Below are 19095 nucleotides of genomic sequence, written 5' to 3'. Positions count from 1 at the left end.
GTAATGAGAAATAAAACCAGAGGTTTTGGCCCTGAGTGTTCAGCATTGTTAAGAGACTCATTTATACGGTCGTTGCGTTTCTCTTAAGATGCAGAATGCAATATCCAGGTTTCTGATTACAGCGGTAAAAGCTGGAAGACAGCTAATTGCTGGTTTCCCCCTATAGTTTCTTTGGCCACTAGGTCCTGACTTTGAAGAAAAATATTCTCTTCTCAGAGCCCTTCACACATGAGCCCTTCACTATTCGTGCAGTTTGATTGGGGGAGAGAAGAAATGGAGGAGGCCCAGATTGCGTTCTCTCCATTCCAGAGCCTGATCCCAGAACTGTCTCCACCCACTAATACTCACACGTAACTTTGTCATAGGGCGACTATTACCACTCCCAAGGTGTCACAAACAGAAAGGATCTGCAGCTGGCGCCACTGCAATGTCAAGGCAAGCCAGCCAGGCTGCGCTCTAGCTTCACTGGTACCTGGGCTTGCCTGAGCCCGGAGAAGCAGCATTCTCTAGGGAAAAGAAGCCTTCTCAAGTGGGAACAAAAATGATGTGAGGCGAACACCCATCCCGGGCACTATGTGAATTTGGGGTGAGTTCTCTTAGGCCTAGTCAATCTCTACTTTTCAGCAGCCACTAAGCTGCCCCCTGGTGCTATTGGGATCCACCGTTTTCCTGGGCTTTTCCCCCAAACCACCGGAGTCTATCATCTTTGTACACTTGCAGAGGTCATAAGTGGTGTGGGCACAGTACAAAAAGAGCTTCAGCGACCATTACCGCTGCAGGGATCAAAGGCCCGCCGAGGGCGGCCGAAAGGCTGAGCCTGCGCAGTCCTGCTCCCGCCTTGGGAAGGGTGGCGGCCACGCGGGCTGGGTCCACCAGCGTGCTCACTAGAGGCGGGAAAGTCTTAGGTCGGTACCCCCGCCTGCCCAGCCAGCCTGTCCTCTCCAGCGCCCGGCCCAGGGGGGAGGGGGCGAGGAGGGCCGGCGCCTCTGACTCATCATCTCCAACCCCCTTCTCGCGCGCGCTCCAAGTCTCAGGACTCTGAACCTGGGCACTCGCGCGAGGGGCGCGGCGGCAGCACCTGGGGAAGCGCGGCTTGGCCAGGCGCCGACCCCCAGCCTTTGCCAGTACCCGAAGCTGCAGGCAAGAGGGCTAGAGACCCGCAGCCGGTGGCGGTGGCCTGGCCGCGGTGGCGGCGCCTCTGTGCGCGACCGCCCTCTCCGTGCCTCCCCGCACGCGGGGCCAGTGGTCGCGTCCGGGGAAACTCGGCTAGGCCCTGCTCCCAGCGCCTGGCGTCACTCAGCAGATGCACAGCGCCCCCACCGCCGAGGGAAGGCTCTTTATTTTGCAGTAGGTCACGGGGTAGCGGGGCATCCTGGGATTTGTAGTCTGGTAAATTAGGCAGGACCCGGATCCAAGGGAGACCTGGAGCACAACCGACGCGGATTCTGGGTTGGCTGGTGCAGCAGCCGGGCTTGGAGTGGATGGGATTGTGAAAGGTGAACAGTGAGATGAGGCAGACGTGAAGCTGGATGGAGAGGCAGGGAGGAAGAAGGCGAAGAATGCAAGGAAAGAAGCTGCTTGACAAGGAGTGAGGTGAGGGAGGTCTCTAGTCCAGAGATTATCTTCCTCTAATGGAGAAGAGAAGAGAAATGGGCCTGGTTTGAGGGGAAACTGAGAACACTCCTTTGGGCTTCATGCACATCTTGGGGGAGTCCAGTTATAGTCCAAGAGAGGTGCACGATGCAGAAGTGCCTGGAGATACTCCCCTTGGCGTAGGAGGACAGTGGCACCTGTCTTTCCCACTCACTCCTCCGTTCTATTTCCTGTGCTAGCCACCACGGGATCATTCTCCAAACCAGAAACCTCCTCCACCTCAGAGAGACCCTGAAAACAGATGTGAGCAAATTTTAGGGTCAGCAAAGGAGAAACCCCGGGTAGAAGCAAGTCCCTTCCAGTTTTTCCAGTCTTTGCAATGATACATTATGGCAGCTTCCTAATGTTTATGCACGATGTAGCTCCAGTCATTAAATACCCAATTCCTTCACAAACCTCATTAGGGAACTAACGTCCAACGCCAGAAAGCCAATCAGTTTCAACCCTTCATTTCCTTACTGCTCCACTCTTGGCCCGTAAATGCACAGACTAGGGCAGCGGGATGAAAAGTTAGCTGGAAGCTAGCCGCTTCATGCTTTTCTCCCTGCACCCCTACCTCCTGTAGCTCCTGGTACTGCAGCCTTGACTTCTTGAAGGATCCAGGCTTCCTCTGGCTCAGCAAGAATAGAGCGTATGTTGAGAACAGCACTCCCCCTAGGGTGAAGGCCTCGGCGCTGAGCTCTAGCACCAGCAACCCTGTCGACTGCAGGTAGCAGGGTGAGGATGCTTTTCTGGGTTCAGCCCCTATTTTCTTCTGCCCTTTCTCCTTCATTTACCTGTACCTGGGAGGAGTCAGCAGAGGCAGTCCCCAAGGCTGTCTTGATCACCTCCATCACCACCGCAATGAAGCCCAAGATCAGGTTCAAGGTGTTGGATATCATCATGGCCCGCACCTACCAGTGAGCCAGCTCAGCCCTGACCGGCTTGGGAGACCCATTGCAAACTCAAACTCCACCTACACCCTAGCTGAAAACAGAACTCAGACACAGGACTCATGTAGACCTGTAGTCCCTGACACTTGGGAGGCCCAGGCCAGAGGATCAAAAGTTCAAGGCCTGATTGGGCTATAGGATATGTTCAAGACCATCCTGAGTAACTTATGGGGGTGGGGGCTGAAGCTTTAGCCCAGGGCTAGTGTTTGCCTATTGTGCATGTGTTTCTGGGTTCAGTCCCCAGCACCATGCACACACAAAATGAACAAACAACTAACAGATTTCTGCTCCTCTTTTCCTACCTTCAAGCAGGTTCATAAGCTTTCTAACATTCTCACTTTCTTGCTTCAGTCAGGGACAGACAGCTGAGAGGTAAAATCACTTTTGGGATTGAGGGGCATGAGTGTGTGTGTATGTGTGTGTTTGGGAGAATGGGAGGACAGGCCTGAATTATAGTCTCTCACCTTCCAGATGCAAGGTGCTCTTCGAAATTCAAGGGTAACGATGCCAGTGAGGAGACCCTAAATGGTTAGGAGGACTTGCTGAACCCTAGTTTTGTTAGAGAGGGGTCCCCAGGCCCTTCCTTTCACCCTCCCTTATGGTGGGTCTTACCGAGGCTCCAGGCCAAAGTGGCAGCACTGTGGCCAGGTGACAGGCAGAGTTCAAGCAGGAAACCGAGAGAGTAAAGGGGACCACAGCTATTGCCAGCCATAGTTGGCTCACCTGGAGGCCAGAGCAGGGCAATTAGAGGGGACTATCGGAGACTTTCATCATTTAGATATCATTAATGGGGATAAATGCACGGTAGAGGAAAGTACCCATGCTGGGGCAGTTTAAAAAGTGAAATTCAAAAACTAGATGCCGCTTTTTTTTTTCTTTCTGTCTCATTTTTTTTTTTCTTTTTTTCCGGGGCTGGGGACCGAACCCAGGGCCTTGCGCTCGCTAGACAAGCGCTCTACCACTGAGCTAAATCCCCAACCCCTTTCTGTCTCATTTTTATAGTTCACTTACCTTCATGTTTTCCCCAAAGGTAAAGAGGCAGGCTACTTGGAAATGAAGGGGTTTGCTTTGTTAATTTGTACATTTCTCCTGGCCTCCCCCCAATCCCCATCACAGTTTCTGGTACATGGTATGTGCTCACTGAACATGGGTGGAGTTGAACTGTGTCCAGTCAGCTAAAACTTGAAGTGGGGCAACCCGGCCTCACCGCCAGCACCAGTAGATGTCCACTGTGCCTGCGTTTTGCCCAGTGTTGTAGTTTTTCCAGGCGAAGGCTGGGCTCCTCCTGCCTTGGCTGATCAACATTTTGATCCATCGCTCACTTGGCTGTAACAGGTATTTCCTGGATTGGAAAAGCTCATTGTGGGACTTTTCAGGAAAGGGAGACACACAACATCTCTTTCATTGACCCCTCTGCCCACTCCTAATTCAGGGTTGAGGCACAGAAACCTTACACCTACCTACTCTGAAGCGGTCGCTGCAATGGGTTGGAACTCAGCGGGCTCACAGTATTCCTTAGGGGGCCGGTAGCTCAGAGCAGACAGTCCTTTCCTGGCATACTCTGTCAGAGAGCTGAGGTGTGGTGGGGCAAAGGTCACCATGAGGGCCTAAAGATCCAGGGAGTTGCTTTACGTAGACATGAGCCTCGGCTCACTCCACTGGCCACTCAGCTTGCCTCAGTATTTCCACTTTCTATTACCCTATTCTACCCTTCATCAGGGTTCTCTTACTTCATCGATATGGACAAAATCATCCTAGACCTCTATCTCCCCTTCTTTCCATTCAGTCTTTGTTCTTTGGCTTCCTCCTCAAATTACTCACTCTGTCCTAGTGAGATTCTGTGTTGCTGTCTGGATTGCTCCACTGGGAACCCTGCTCCCAGGCCAGTTTTCATCCCCCCTCCCCTGGCTTTTCTGGGCAGTTTCTTCCCCTCACCTCTTTTTCTAAGGGTGACCCTAGGGATCCATCCCAGGGCTCTGTGAATGCTAGGCAAGCACCCACCACTGAGCTAAATCACCAGGCTTTTCTTTCTTGAAGGATTCCCCTCCCACCCCCCGAACTGGACTTTGACTAGCTGATTACATGGAAGGAAGGTCTTGTATACTGGGGATTGTTTCTGACCCAGTGAAGACCAATACCTAGGTGCTAGTGTTAAAAGGATACTATACCAACAATATTTTTGAGATAAAAAAGGTCCCCATAAGCCTGGTCTAGAATCTTGGTTCTGTCACCTTTTCAGATCTATGACCCTGGCTACATTATTTTACCTAATTGAACTCCATTTCATTCCCTGATAAACAGAACTAACAACAATATGTATGCCCCGGAAGGGAGGTTGACTCCAGGGTGAGTAAGGTGCTGAGGTCATACAGATGTGCTGCCCCATATTACCACAGGGCTTACTCAGAAGTGAAGGTGAGAACATTTATTTCCACATTTAAGAAAGAGCCAGCTGGCCTGAATGTGTACTTTACAGAGCAAATATAAGAAAGGGCCTGAGGTCTCGAGATGATACTACCTGTGCCCGCGTCCCTGATCTATCTGGCTGACCCCAGTCAGTTACTTAATCTGTTTCCTTATCTGTAAAGGGAAATTAACAATACCGATTTCAAGGGTTGCCTTGAGCATGAAGGGAGAACCCAACGAATTAGCTTAGCCCAGTACACACCACATAAAGAGGTGGCCATTATTATTTATAACCACCGTAAATAAAAGAAACGGAGCCAGAAGATCCTTGGGAGTTGAGGCGCAGGAGGAAGAGAGAAGCTTTCCTCATGAGCCACTTCTGCCCTACTCACTGCTGAGCCAACATCACTGGAGCACTGTATCCATGCTGATTTCCTGGGCACCGGGAATCGAAGTTTAAAGGGAACCAGACAAATTGTTTGTGCCTGCTTCCTCTCAATCACCACGAGAGTTGACTTTATTTTAATGGCAAGGTTGAGATATAGGCCTTGTGATGAGGACCCCTGAATTTGCAGGTCAGTGGAAGGAGAGACGTTGATCCTCCTTTTTCTGTAAATGGAGCTTATATTAGAGGATTACTGGAAAGATCTCATGCTGCTAAATACGTGAACAATCATCGGGTAAATATTGACTAAATCTGAGTATGCCACTTAGGAGTGTGCAACTACTGTTTGGGCTATAATCGTGTCGAGAGAAAGTAACAGATCCCCCTCCTCTCTGCATACCCCCAGTGTTGAGCACAGCGCCGGGTGCTTGGTAAGCACTCAGTAAATATTGTTGCATTGAAGAGCCATTAAAGTATCTTAAAGAACGGAAAATAAGAATTCGTGAAGCAGGAGCAAGAAGTGTTTATCAAGAACGGCAAAGGCGGAAGAGTAACTTTAATAATGTTTCTTGTACGGCAGACATTAACTATCTCTATAATCGCCCCTCCTCCTCTCCCAAAAGAGAGACAAATTGTAAGGGAGAGGCTTTGAGATAAAACCCCAGGAAGAACTTCCCGAGCCTGTGCATGTTGGGGCAGAAGCAGCGGCAGAGCCAACTCCTTCCCTGGTATGTCCGGGTCTAGGGTGGGAGGGGCAGCCTGCTTGGAGGCTGGGGGAAGGACAAGATGACCTTTCACAATCTCCTCCAGTCCCCTCGAGGAACGGTCTGCGCGCCCCACCCCCGCCCCCTCCTCCTCGCGCGACGCCCCCGGCCCCCCAAGGCCCGCACCCCCTGGCGGCCACCTCTTGCCGCTCCGGGGGTCCCCCGGCCCCGGAGCCCGAGCGCGTTGCCCGCCGCGCCGCCCCCCGCATGCTAATGGCCGGGCCGCCTCCCGCCGCACACAATGCGGGCCGGGCCGGGGGCGGAGGGCCGGGGAGGGGCGGGGGCCGGGCCGGGGGCGGGGGGGCCGGGGCCCGGCGCATCTCCCCCGGCCCCACGTAACGCTGACGCCCGCGCCGCCGGCCCGCCGCCGCCGCCGCCCGCGCCGCCGCCCGCCGGGGCTCGTGAGTAGCCGCTCCCCCCGCGCCCCCCCGCCGCCGCCCTCCCCGCCCCTCCCGGAGGGGGCGCGCGCGGAGCAGGTGCAGGGGGCGGGGGCGGGGGAGGGGCGCCGCGCGGCCCCGGCAAACTTCGCCCGCCGCTTCGGGGGGCGGGGTGGGGGCGGCGGGGCGGGCGTGAGAGTTGGGGGGGTTCGGGGGAGGGGGCCAGGTGGGGGAGCCGGGAACCCCGCACGGAGGGGAGGGCCGCGGCGCGGGGCGGGGGCGCGCGGCTTTGTAGGGGCCGTGAGGCCGGGCGCCGCGGCCTGGGGTGCAGGGGGCCTGGGGGTGCGCGGTGGGAAAGCTGAGAACACAGTGGAGGTGCGCCCCCAGCCCAGGTGCAGCGGGGTGGGGTTGGGGGAAGGAGCTAACTCTCGGGGACCAGGCAGGGCAGGGGGGGAGGGGAGAGGATGGGGGTGCTTCTCTCTGTGTCCCAAACAAAGTGTCACAAAGAGCTCGGCCCGCGGCAGCCGCGGAGGCGGCTGTAACTCTGCTTTTGTTCTCCTGGCCCGGGGTAGCTGAGCTCTGGCCTCCCTATCTCCCAACCCTGCCCCCATTATCCTCCTGGATTATTTTCCACGGGTTGAGTGTGAGGTGTGCTGGTGGAGTCCCTCGTGTGAGATCACAGGGCCTGCTCTGCTTGCCTACCGGTTTTTAAGAGGGGTGTTTTCCCAGAAGGTCTCCCACCCACCTCCCAGCCTGAGAACTGAGGCTCATGCAGGCACTAACACTGACTTTTTTTTTAGGGCCAGCTCTAGTCCTCTTTACCCCCCAATCGCAGGCTCCTCAGAACTTTCAGAATGGGGTCAAGTTAGGACATGCTAGAACATGGGTCTAGGATAAGAGTGTGTGTGTGTGTGTGTGTGTGTGTGTGTGTGTGTGTGTGTGTGTGTGTGTGCGCGCGCGCGCGCACGCGTGGTCGTCCCTCCCTCTCACCTCTTCAGTTATTTGGGGGCCAATGATGACTGAAATTTCATGTTGGGCCCCCACCTCCACCCCCCAGTCCTTTCCCAAGAACTCATTCTAAAGGTGTCCAGGTTCAGTGTAGTGTGGATCTGAAACAGCTCTCAGAACGGCGAGGTTCAGAGAGGCATAGAGAGACCTTACAAGTGAGTTGTTCTCATATATGTGTTCTCCAGGGGGTCTTGACTCTGGACTGTCTAATTTCCATTTACTTTCATCTAGCGCTGTGGTTCATATTTCTTAGCTGATTTAGGAGAGGGGAGATTGCCAAGGAGAGGGGGGGAAAATCATGTGTTGGGGATGACCAGAGACAGAGGCCTAATTACTGCTAGGCCCCAGAGACCCTGATCTTTTGCTACTGAATACTTGACCTTAAAAAAAAAATCACAAGATTTGGGGTGGGGAGGGGCAGTGTTCTTGGTCCTTTATTTAGTGAATTCTTCTGTGAGTCTTTTCACCATCCGTTCATTCATCCTTGGTAATATTTGGTGGTCCACACTTCTGCAACGGCATTCCTAGTATGCAAAAGTAATTGGCCTGTTGCTTTGGAAATATTTCTAATTTGTAACGCTGGTCCTGTATCCCTGCAAAATACAAACAGGAACAAGATAACCCCTGATTCCCACTGCGTGTGGAAAGTAGGTCAGTGCCACTTTCTGGCCAAGGCTCCGGGGCGGTGTTTAAGCCTTGAGTATAGAAAAATGTGAGGAGCGTCCACAGACAATACATGTCTGACTTAGGTTCCAAACCAGGTCACAGACTCCATCTCTGTCGGTACTTTCTCTTATTCAGAACGATTTATGAGCTCTGGTGCCTGAGACCTGGTTTGATGTAGGGATGACGGAAGCCATCTTGACTGGGCCTAAGAGGTCTCGGTGGATTTTACTGATTTTAGGCCACCTTCTGGGGAATTTCCCCTGAGGAGAAATTCGTCTTCAATTTGTGCCTTCTTCTGTGTCTGTGCTTTCCGTCCTGGAAACTGCTACATGCAGAAGTGTGGGGGTTCTTGTTTGGGTGAGGAAGCCTGGCCTTTTTCTCCTCTCTTTGCCTCAGATATTAGGCCATTCTCCTATGACATGCTTTGCTTAGTGTACAGGCAGTTTTAGAGGCCCTAGAATCTTCTCAGAATCAGAATATGTGCCCATAGGTTAGTCAGCTATGACCATGCAGTATTCACACACACACCCCTCCCAGCCATCTGCTTCCTCTGAATATACCAGATTGGCTGTACACCAGGATGTTCCGGGAATCCCCAGGAAAGCAACAGAATGTGATGGACTCAAATACGATGCCTCAGTAACCCATTCCAGGATGTACAAACTGTAACTGTTATGACATTCTGTATAGCTAATTAAATTTTTTCTAGGTGTGTGCATTTTCTATTTTCAATAAAAGGCCACAATAATTCCTCTGGTGGATATCCCTCCACTCCTCCTGACATGGTTTCATTCATATATATATATATATATATATATATATATATATATATATGAATGAATACACACACACACACACACACACACACACACACACACACACACACACACACAGTGTAATCCACTAATTTCTGTCCTCTTTGGTGCTAAAATGGCCTACGTGGCCTCTCTAGCACTTCCTAGCTCTATCTGTGGTACTAAGGTAGCCAGAGGGCCATCTCTAGTAGCCCACTGCACTCTCCATGGTACTGAAGGAATGGCCATTTGTTTTAGCATCTTGGGGGCCAGAAGAGACCCGTGACTTAAAAGCACACAACTTTCATGTTGGCAGAAACTGTAAGTGTAAATTCAGTATAACTCATTTCACAGACGGATTACTGAAGGCCTAGGCTTGCAATCCCAGCACTCCTTAGTTCTTCTATTCGAACTCACCTTTATGCAGTTGTCAGTGAGCCTGCCCAGGCTGTTGGGCCCAGTAACAGTCTTACTTGGAAGACCCGCAAGCTAGGAAAGGGTGCCTGAGTTTGGACCCATAAAAACACACACATTATGTGGCAGTGGTTTTCTACTGATGTTTGAACAGGACATCTTGCTAATTTATACTTAAAAGTCTGATTCTGCATGTGACAGGTGTTTGTTTACCCCTGCATAAAGTCTTGCTACATCCACTAAATATTGAAAATTAAAGAAGCTTTGGATCCCCAGTCTTTTCTTTGCTGATAAGCAGGGCTAACTCCTGGCCCAGTTCTCTTCAGTTAAAAATTTGTAAGTAAAGTAAAGCTTGAGTCCTCTTTGTTTTTCTTAGTAACCCATTTCAGTTTCATAAATCTCATTGTAAGGAAGTTCTTTATCGAGTATTATGTCTGAGGTTTAAAAAAAAGAAGCTAGGCCCAAGTTCATCTAGCCTGAACAAGATACAGTTCAATATGGAAGAAGGAAGGTAGATAGGATGACTTCTGGTCATCCATCCACTGAAGCCTGAATTCCATGACCTTGCCAGCAGTTAAACAGCGGGAAAACCTCCATTACCATCCTCTTCCTCAACTCTCTTCTTCTCAGCCCTGTGCAGCGCTGGTCGGGGACAGGGAATTTTAGATGGAGAATTTTAACCCCTTCCTGCTCAGAGCTTGTGTGGATCCCCTATCTGTGCAGATGGCAAGGCCCCGCCCCCCATCCCTCACTCCAGCCTCTTGAGCTCAGAGCCAGTGTAATCCTCCTCTTGTGTGAGGAAGCCTCTCCCCTGCAGAGAGGAGGAAAGCCAGCTTCGGAACAGCTCTGGACAAAGGGGCTGAGATGCCCCGTCAAACCACAGGCTCCAAGGTTTGAAACGGGGTGAAACCTAAATGGGATTTGCAGTTTTTAACCCCTTCCCTAGGCCGGTAGTGCTCCTTAACTTCCAGGCCTCCCCCAACTCTTCATTCCCTCTGTAGCTGGCTCTCCCTTCATGCCCCTCCCCCTCTGTCTCCAGACTCTGCTGCTGGGAGGTGTTTCTCTCCCATGCATGAATGAGTCTCTGTAATGAATGGAAATGAATGGATCAGGAATCCAGGAAGGGGGAGGGGGAGGAGGAAAGACCAGAAGACTGGGTGCCGGCAGAAGCGAGGAGGAGGAACCTGGAGGGATTCTGGCTGGCTGGCCCTGGGTCTGAGAGGAGCTAGTACCGTTTGGATAACAGGAGTATGGCTAGCTCTCCACATTTGTTTATCCAGGGGCACAGCCCAACGCGAGTGGAAGAGGGGTATACTATGATGCCCTCCCACATTGTGTGTGTGTGTGTGTGTGTGTGCGTGTGCGTGTGCGTGTGTGTGTGTGTGTGTGTGTGTGTGTGTGTTTGTAGTGATGGTGGTTCTGGACTAGGTGTTGAAAACATCATTTGGGGGAGGAAGTCTGGATTCATCATACAAGTTGGCAGATCAAGGGATGCAAGTTTTGATATAGCAAGTAGGAAGCATGTGATACCTCAGGATCACAGTAGAAAGCAGGGATGGGCTTCAAGAATACAGGCTGCTAAGTGGGGTGACTTTACTGCTGAAAGCCAGGGCTCATCGTTCCTCCAATCACTCTGTCTTGTTTTAGCACCTCCGCACCTGTTGCCTTCATTAGCAGCTTTTCTTCCTCCTCCTTCCAATCCTCAGAACCAAAGAATGTGAAGGGGGTCCATGGAGGTGAGTGAAGTTCTTCCTTGACCTGCAAAGTACCTCCAACGGTACACCCTCTCCTGCCTCCTATTTTTTTTAAACTTCCTATTATTGTAACACACGTTATTATTATTAATTTGGCCCCAGTGTCTAACTTCCACTCATCCCACAGTTTCTGGAGGTGAGAGGCACCAGTGTACCTAGGTCCGGCCTCAACCTCCTAACTTACATACACACTCTTCTGTTCTTCGTGCCCTTGATGCCTTTGCGTTTTCTACAAGTCGGTCCTTTCCACCCTTTCCACCCTGTCCTCTACGTGCCTCTTTCCCCACAGGGCTCACGTCCCCGCATCCTGGTCGGCCACCTAGAGCCTTCCCCACCAGCCTTCGACGGCGAGCTGGATCTTCAGCGCTACTCCAACGGACCAGGTGTCAGCGGGACCCCAGGACCCGGCTCTCCTGGGATGGGAGCAGTGGGCTGGTCTGAGACTCGTGCAGGCGAACGGCGCTTCCCCTGTCCTGTGTGCGGAAAGCGCTTCCGATTCAATTCTATCCTGGCATTGCACCTGAGAGCCCATCCGGGCGCCCAAGCCTTCCAGTGCCCACATTGCGGCCACCGCGCAGCTCAGCGGGCCCTGCTACGCTCTCATCTCCGAACGCACCAGCCGGAGCGTCCACGCAGTCCTGCTGCACGGCTGTTGCTGGAGTTGGAGGAACGCGCCCTGCTTCGTGAAGCCCGACTCGGGAGAGCCAGAAGCTCAGGGGGCATGCAGTCCAGCCCTGCCGCAGAGGGCCTGGCGCGCCCTCAGGTTCCTTCCTCATCTGCCTTCCGTTGTCCTTTCTGCAAAGGCAAGTTTCGCACCTCGGCGGAGCGGGAACGCCACCTGCATATCCTGCACAGGCCCTGGAAGTGCAGCTTGTGCAGTTTTGGCTCCAGCCAGGAGGAGGAGTTGCTGCACCACAGTCTGACGGCCCACGGGGCTTCCGAGCGCCCCCTGGCGGCTACTGCTACACCTGAACCCCAGCCTCCACCCCAGCAAGAACCCAGATCTGCCCTTGAGCCTGAGCCTGAGCCTGAACCTAGGCCAGAGCCTGAACGTGAGGCAAACCCTGCCCCAACTCCTGCGCCTCCGGAGGAGCCCCCCGCGCCACCTGAGTTCCGTTGCCAGGTGTGTGGCCAGAGCTTTACACAGTCCTGGTTTCTCAAGGGTCACATGCGCAAGCACAAGGCCTCCTTTGATCATGCGTGCCCCGTATGTGGTCGCTGCTTCAAGGAGCCCTGGTTCCTTAAGAACCACATGAAGGTGCACACCAGCAAGCTGGGTCCTTTGCGTGCTCCAGGCCCCGGCTCTGCGCCTGCCAGGGCCCCTCAGCCTCCTGACCTGAGCCTTCTGGCTTATGAGCCACTGGGTCCTGCGCTCCTCCTGGCCCCAGCACCCACTCCGGCTGAGCGCCGAGAGCCCCCGAGCCTCTTAGGCTACCTGAGTGTACGAGCTGGGGAAGTACGACCCAATGGTGAGGGTGCTGACCCTGGAGGTGGCCGAAGCTATGGAGGATTCCGCCCACTGCCTTCAGCTCTGCCCAACCGGGCCCGGCGACACCGTACAGAGGAACCAGAGGAGGAAGAAGAAGTGGTGGAAGCGGAAGAGGAGAGCTGGGCCCGAGGCAGGTCACTGGGCTCTCTGACTTCCCTACATCCCAACCCGGGTGAGGGGTCAGGACAGTCTGCACCTGCTGTGGGGGCCCAGGCAAGATCTACGGCCACCCAAGGTATGTACACACTATTTTCTCTGGGGATCGGTGGCATTTGATTCTTGAAACTTTGTCCAACACTCCTTTTCAGAAGACCTGCTTCGATTTCTCCTGAGCTTCTATCCTCCATCCCCGACCCCGCACCTCTCTTTCTCCTACTGGAAACTTTGTGGTTTCCTAAGGGTATTATCTCTTTAACAGATCTGTTTCCCCAAACCTCCTTCCTCTTGGGCCCAAAGGATGGTGGGTATAATGGCCGGGACAAGGCAGGGAGACCCTATAACTTCCTTTTATCGTGTTGCAGAAGAAAACGGGCTGCTGGTTGGAGGGACACGATCTGAAGCGGGCCGTGGGGCCACTGGCAAGGACTGCCCCTTCTGTGGGAAATCTTTCCGCTCGGCGCATCACCTCAAAGTGCATCTTCGCGTGCACACAGGTGAGGCCAGGCATTCTGCATAGGGGAGGGTCTAGGGGGAAGAGAGGTAAGAGCAACCAGAAGGCTGGAGGCCATGCTGGCCCCCTTTCAGGTTGGAAAGATCATCTAAATCACCTCGTGGGGAGTCAGCATTTACTCCTGGTCCTTGGGATGAAGTTTGTAAATTGAGCAAAATACCAGTGTAGGTGTGCGAGTGACAGTGACCCCATGACCTACTCTAACCCACTCTTCACAGGAGAGCGTCCCTACAAGTGTCCACACTGCGACTATGCAGGTACCCAGTCGGGCTCGCTCAAGTATCACCTTCAGCGTCACCACCGTGAGCAGAGGAGCAGTGCGGGTCCTGGGCCTCCCCCAGAGCCCCCGCCACCTTCCCAGCGGGGCTCACTGCAGCCGCAGTCAGGAGCCAAGCCCACTCAGGCCTCTGCTACCTGGGTAGAGGGCACTGCAAGTACCCGGCCTACTTCGAGCAGCACCGGACCAGGGTCCCGCAGGAAGCCTGCCAGCCCTGGGAGGACCCTGCGCAACGGGCGAGGTGGTGAGGCCGAACCCCTGGACCTGTCCCTACGGGCAGGCCCGGGAGGTGAGGCCGGGTCAGGGGGTGCCCTTCACCGCTGCCTCTTCTGCCCCTTTGCCACTGGAGCTCCTGAGCTCATGGCCTTGCATCTGCAAGTACACCACAGCCGTCGTGCACGGGGCCGCCGGCAGCCCCGTGCTGACACATCTCCACCCTATGTCCGGGCACCGTCAGGGGAGACCCCTCCCAGTCCTCCACTAGAAGAGGAGGGCAGCCCAGGGCTGTCTAGATCCGGAGAGGCAGGTCTTGGGGGTCAAGAACGGTAGGGAGCCCTCTTAGGAGTGATTAGTGTAGTAAGCTTACCCCGCGGGAGCGGGGAGTGCTAGAGGTAGTTGGGTAGAGCAGCCAGCAGGGAGCAGTGTGGGACCCGTATCCCAGCCCAAGGTGGACCAAGAGGTAAAGTGGGCAGTGGGTGAAGGAGAGTGGGCAAGCAATACCCACCCAGCCCAGAGGAGTCACAGTGCCTTAGACGTGGCAGAGGTGAGGGTCAAAGAACGGGGTCCTAGGGCTGGTAGAGGATGTGCTGCTGTTAAGGAGCCACTCTGCCAGTTTCTGCTGGTCCATAGGCATGAGAGTTTATTTTTGTATAAGGGGTGGGGGTGGGGGGCACTGTACCCTTCTAGCCCTGTCAGGGGCCCTGTAGACGTTGCTATTTTTGGTACGATTCCTGTCACCCCTGTTGAAGAGTCATGTCCCCAATAAACAGGTGTCTTGAGGCACAAGGCCCTGCGTGTCTGCGTGTCTGCCTGTGTTTCACTGTTCCTGGGCAATGAGTTTGATACAGATGCAAAGCTTTGCTTTCCGCCCAGACTTCGGATTCAGTGACCCTGGATGTGGCCCCAAGAATTAGCATTGGTAATAAATAGCCTTGGGTTCTCTTGCACTGCGGCCTGCGGACATCACTAGATAACTACTGCACTGTGCTGGGCCCATCTGACCGTCTCAGCCTCAAGGAGTGGGTGCAAAATGGAGGAGGAACTTCAGAGTTCGTTGAGCTTCCTAGAGCCTGTGAGGGGGAGGCATTCTCCCACACTCACAGACTGTCAGTGTTGGGCCAGCAAGGGGAGGGACAGCTACTTTCTGGCCTTGGTTTTATCTTCTGAATCCTACTTAGTGGTTATAGAGAAGTACTGAAGTCAGTTCAAACACCTTAATCCAGAGGCCTGCGCTGGCTCCTGGGAGTCAAAGTGAGAGTAAATACATTTAATGTAAATAGTATAATAACAGTAATTACATATAAAGTCTGCAATGCCCACCCCATCTCCTTCAGTGGCTTAGAACACTTCATTTCCCGTGATACCCCAGAATGGAATTCCATTCAGCCTGGCCGAGATGAGTCTTCTGGGAAGAATAGTGGGTTGTCATCAGAGCAGTGTCCCAGGGGTGTGCAGTTGCATAGCAAGAGGGACATTTCCCTGTCCCCAGTGCATAAAGGCAAGCAAACAGGGTCACTCTGGTTCCTGCAGCAAAAGGCACCAAGCAGGGGAGAGCTAGACAGTGGTGGCAGGGGAAGCTCTGGTCCCCGCCCTCCTCTCTGTCCAGGAAACAGAGGGAGGGAACCTGTGAGCTTAGGTCCTCCATTTTGTCCCAGTGGCATCCCAGCCAAGAATGTGCTGAGAAGGGGCTGCAAAGCTGGATCTTCTCTGGAAGCCAGGAGAGAAGAGGGTAGATGGGTTGGGAGAGGCAAGAAGCTGACTTCCAAGCACCCGAGGTCAGGAAGGAAGGTCCTTAGAATAAGGAATGTGGGAAAAATGGGGTGTTGACTCACCTAGTTCACAGAGGCGTGGTGGGGTCACTCAGGGCTCGGGAATGACTCTGAGGACACAGAAATTGCAGTGTTTAGATATGGTCTCTATTGAGAGTGTCTCTCCCTGCTCCTCAAGATTCTTTTTTGACCTCTGACCTTGATGCCTCTCAGCCAGGCCTAGAGGAGAGGAGAAAGGCAGACTGGATAGCAAATCCAATCTGAGCATCCGCTGAGAGTTTAATATTTGCTTCCTCTACTCCCCAATTTGTCAAATGGTTAGAAAAGCCCATCGAGACAGAGACCACCTGCTCCCAGTCTTACTGCAGGGACTCACCTGCCTGGATAGCCCTAAGATCCCGCCACTGCTCAGAGCAGGAGTACTGCTCCCAGGGTTGGGGGACTGCAGGCTGGGACTGTTTCTTGGTCCTGGGGACACATCTCCAGAAGAGTCAAGTGTTTCTGAGGCTGGAGGGGAAGCTAGGGTGAGAATAGGTATGAAACCCTTCCATATTACCTTAACCAAGCTCCTCTGGCGAGGAAGAAAAAGCTCCATAGCAACAGGAAGCTGTGAGTCACCATAGCAACCCAGTTGCAAGAGAACCCCCCTACCAAGAGGCAGGAAATTGTCAGCAGCATCATTAGAGCAACCAGGGAAGAAGCGACAGGAAACTAAGAATTGCCGTGGTGAACCAGGAGGGTACAACAGGAAGCTGAGGCAGTTTCCATAGAAACTCAAGGAGAGCTAGAGAGAAAAGTACAGAAGTGCTTCTTAGCAAAAGCCTGCTGTAAGCATCTCCCTAGCAACCAGATGGAAGGCTCGTTTAGCAATGGGGAAGCTGTATGTAGTTGTCATGGCAACCGGGCTACTTGGCTAGAAAAAGGAATTGCTCAGCAATAGGCAGCCTGAACACCATGACCCAGCGGTCGGGGGCCACCCCTTGAGAGGTGCCTCACCCAGGGAAATCTGCTTGACGTCCAGATCCCAGGCCTCCTCCTCGACGCGGGCAGGCAGGGAGCAGGCTCCCGGTGAGAGGCCGGGAAGGGACGGGCCAGCATGCTCAAAGGATGACACGGCTACGGAGGCCCGGGTTCGGGCGGCTGCAGAGAGTGGGGAGTTGGGGTGGTGGGGTGCTGGTGTGGAAAAGTCCTCCTGGCTCCGTGGAACAGCTCACAGAGGGCTTCCCAGGGAGTCCCACATTTTGGGAAGAGATGCCCACTTGGCACCCCATTGATTTTGTATCTAGATCTGACTCTCGGAACATCCCCCCCCCCCCCCCAGCACTCTGGACCTCACCTCTTCCAGTGAGCAGGGCACTCAGTGTCCGTTCCCCAAGGGCTTTAATGTCCAGGAAAGGTTTATTCCCAATGCCCATGGAAACCATCTGCTGCACTCGGAGCTCTAGGGAACAGAGACCCTCTTTGTTACTTTCTCTTGGCCCTCCTGCCTCGGTGTCCGCACAACCCTGTTCACTCTCTGGTCTCTTTCTCAACTCTCACACCTCTCTTCTTTCTTTTGACTGTCAAGGCATGGACTGGGATAGTAAGTAACCTTTCACTTACTTTTTTTTTTTTTTGGAGCTGGGGACCGAACCCAGGGCCTTGCGCTTCCTAGGTAAGTGCTCTACCACTGAGCTAAATCCCCAGCCCCTTCTTACTTACTTACTTCTTACTTCTTTTAGTCATCTGTTCTCTTCTGTATATTTCATGCTGCCCATTTGGCTTCCTCACCACCTGATTTTGTGCGTGCGTGCATGTGCGTGTGTCCCTCTGTGTGTATGCACACGTGTGTGTGTGTGTGTGTGTGTGTGTGTGTGTGTGTGTGGTTAGAGGACTCGCTTCTGGAGGAAATTCCTGTCTTAGCCTCCCATCTCTGTAGGAGTGATGAGATCACGAAGTTCCTGTTACTACATCTGCAGTGCTGCTGACTTTTATGTGGGCCCTGGGGATTTGAACACAGGTCCCCACACACACTTGCATGACAAGTACTTTTACCCAGTGAGCCCTCTTCCTGGCCCCTGACTTTACAGGTAACACTCAGCTTGCCTTTAGCATGGATATTAAGAACAAGAGTTGTGGGGTTTTTTTGTTTGTTTGTTTGTTTGTTTGTTTTGCACATCTGTGTGGTTTGTAAAGTGCTTCCATGCATGTCAACCTACTCCGTCCTCCTCATCACTTTAAGCTGATGGAAATACTATGCAGTTTTCAGATGAATAGAATGATTCAGAGAATCAACACACACACACACACACACACAAATTGAAACCCAGTACTAACCTACAATAAAGAAAAGATAATTAGCCCAGGTCACACAGTAAGCAAGGGACAGCAGTTCTTAGACCCCAGTCCACCGAGGAGTTCTGCACCTCTTTTGTTCCTTGGAAGTTTCTAGCTTTCTCTTTTGTCTTAGCAATATCTTTTCAACCAGGCTTTGAGTCTGCACCCTCTCTCTTTGGTTTTTAAAGACAGATTTTCTCTGTGTAGCCCAGGCTGTCCTGGAACTCATTCTGTAGACCAGGCTGGCACTGACCTCAGAGGTCCACCTGCTTCTGCCTCCCAAGTGTTGGGATTAAAGGTGTGGGCCACCACTGCCTGGCTGAAACTTAAGAAATCTTTTCTATCTCCTATATGATTTCCCAAGCCATCTCCAAGCTCTCCAGAAAACCTTCTCCTGTAACTCTGATTCCAAGCAGAACATCCCTATGGCCTGCCCGTTACCCTTGTTGTGGGCTGCCTGTCTCCACAGAAGCTGGGCAATAGAACTTGTCCACTTGAGTTTAGTCTCTGGCGAAGTGGCCTGCAAAGTGTATGCTTCTCGTGCACGCCGTCGCCGAAACCACAGTTCGAAACAGAGTCCGCTGTCCCCGATGTTTTCTGTCAGCCCCATGTCAGCGGTCTGAGGAAGGGCAGAAGAGACTGGGTTATGAGGACGGAGGCGTCTCTCACTGGGTGGCACCACACTGGCAAGTGCTATGTTTAGCTTGGTTGATGTTCGGTAAACATTTGCTCAACGTTTGTCAGATACCAGGCAGGCAACGCTGCTTAACAGGCCTAAATGTACAGCGGGGAAACTGAGGCTCACTCAGACAGGAAGCGACATTCTCCAGAGTGTAGTAATATTAGCATGACTACGCTATTCCACCAGGGTGTGTGTGTGTGTGTGTGTGTGTGTGTGTGTGTGTGTGTGTGCCTATTTCCTCATACTCCAGGAACCAACTCAAAAGACATGTGTATACTCTCTTTTTTTTTTTCCCCTAGACAAGGTTCCCCTGTGTAGCCCTGGGTGTCCTGGAACTCACTCTACAGACCAGGCTGGTCTCAGGCTCAGAGATTCGCCTCCCAAATGCTGGGATTAAAGAGCACACTGCCACCCACCCTGGCAGATGTGTGTTCTTTTTTTTTTTTTTTTTTTTTTGGTTCTTTTTTTCGGAGCTGGGGACCGAACCCAGGGCCTTGCGCTTCCTAGGTAAGCGCTCTAC

General features: G+C 53.1%; 3 protein-coding genes across 25 annotated transcripts in view; 1 reads left to right on the top strand and 2 right to left on the bottom strand.

The window, feature by feature from the left end:
- Window positions 1-373: 373 nt before the first annotated feature.
- Window positions 374-14594, top strand: Zfp219 (zinc finger protein 219). 10 transcript variants are annotated; one of them, XM_063274223.1, is made up of 6 exons: window positions 1032-1593; window positions 6000-6104; window positions 11047-11135; window positions 11443-12877; window positions 13164-13295; window positions 13531-14594. In XM_063274223.1, the coding sequence occupies exons 3-6, from the start codon at window positions 11130-11132 to the stop codon at window positions 14136-14138; spliced, it is 2181 nt and encodes a 726-aa protein (XP_063130293.1). In that variant the 5' UTR covers window positions 1032-1593; window positions 6000-6104; window positions 11047-11129; the 3' UTR covers window positions 14139-14594. The 10 variants fall into 10 exon arrangements, with proteins under 10 accessions (XP_006251942.1, XP_063130293.1, XP_063130294.1 ...); XM_063274224.1 differs by lacking the exon at window positions 6000-6104 and adding an exon at window positions 2219-2370 and having other exon boundaries at window positions 1455-1593; XM_006251880.5 differs by lacking the exons at window positions 1032-1593; window positions 6000-6104 and adding an exon at window positions 374-586.
- Window positions 1322-3900, bottom strand: Tmem253 (transmembrane protein 253). Its single transcript, XM_006251919.5, has 6 exons — window positions 3793-3900; window positions 3198-3308; window positions 3050-3106; window positions 2436-2546; window positions 2210-2356; window positions 1322-1884 (listed from the first exon to the last, which is right to left on the bottom strand). Exons 1-6 carry the CDS (start codon window positions 3898-3900, stop codon window positions 1804-1806), a joined length of 615 nt encoding a protein of 204 aa, XP_006251981.1. The 3' UTR covers window positions 1322-1803.
- Arhgef40 (Rho guanine nucleotide exchange factor 40) overlaps window positions 13917-19095 on the bottom strand; it is a 23858-nt gene continuing 18679 nt past the window's right edge. For 3 of the 14 annotated variants that reach the window (XR_010057835.1, XR_010057837.1, XR_010057838.1), the window contains 6 exons: window positions 18335-18512; window positions 16914-17018; window positions 16574-16717; window positions 15954-16096; window positions 15641-15796; window positions 15061-15515 (listed from right to left, as the gene is read on the bottom strand). Coding sequence is in view for 8 of the 14 variants with exons in the window: in XM_039093478.2 (XP_038949406.1) it covers window positions 15646-15687; window positions 15954-16096; window positions 16574-16717; window positions 16914-17018; window positions 18335-18512 (612 nt within the window). In the remaining 6 variants the exon portion in view is untranslated. Of the gene's footprint in view, window positions 15516-15640; window positions 15797-15953; window positions 16097-16573; window positions 16718-16913; window positions 17019-18334; window positions 18513-19095 lie in introns of all 14 variants that reach the window. The other 11 variants (NM_001271313.1, XM_039093478.2, XM_063274401.1 and 8 more) reach the window with 11 other exon arrangements.

Source organism: Rattus norvegicus, chromosome 15, assembly GCF_036323735.1.
Source record: "Rattus norvegicus strain BN/NHsdMcwi chromosome 15, GRCr8, whole genome shotgun sequence".
Classification (NCBI taxonomy): domain Eukaryota; kingdom Metazoa; phylum Chordata; class Mammalia; order Rodentia; family Muridae; genus Rattus; species Rattus norvegicus.
This window is presented reverse-complemented; position numbering and strand designations above follow the sequence as displayed.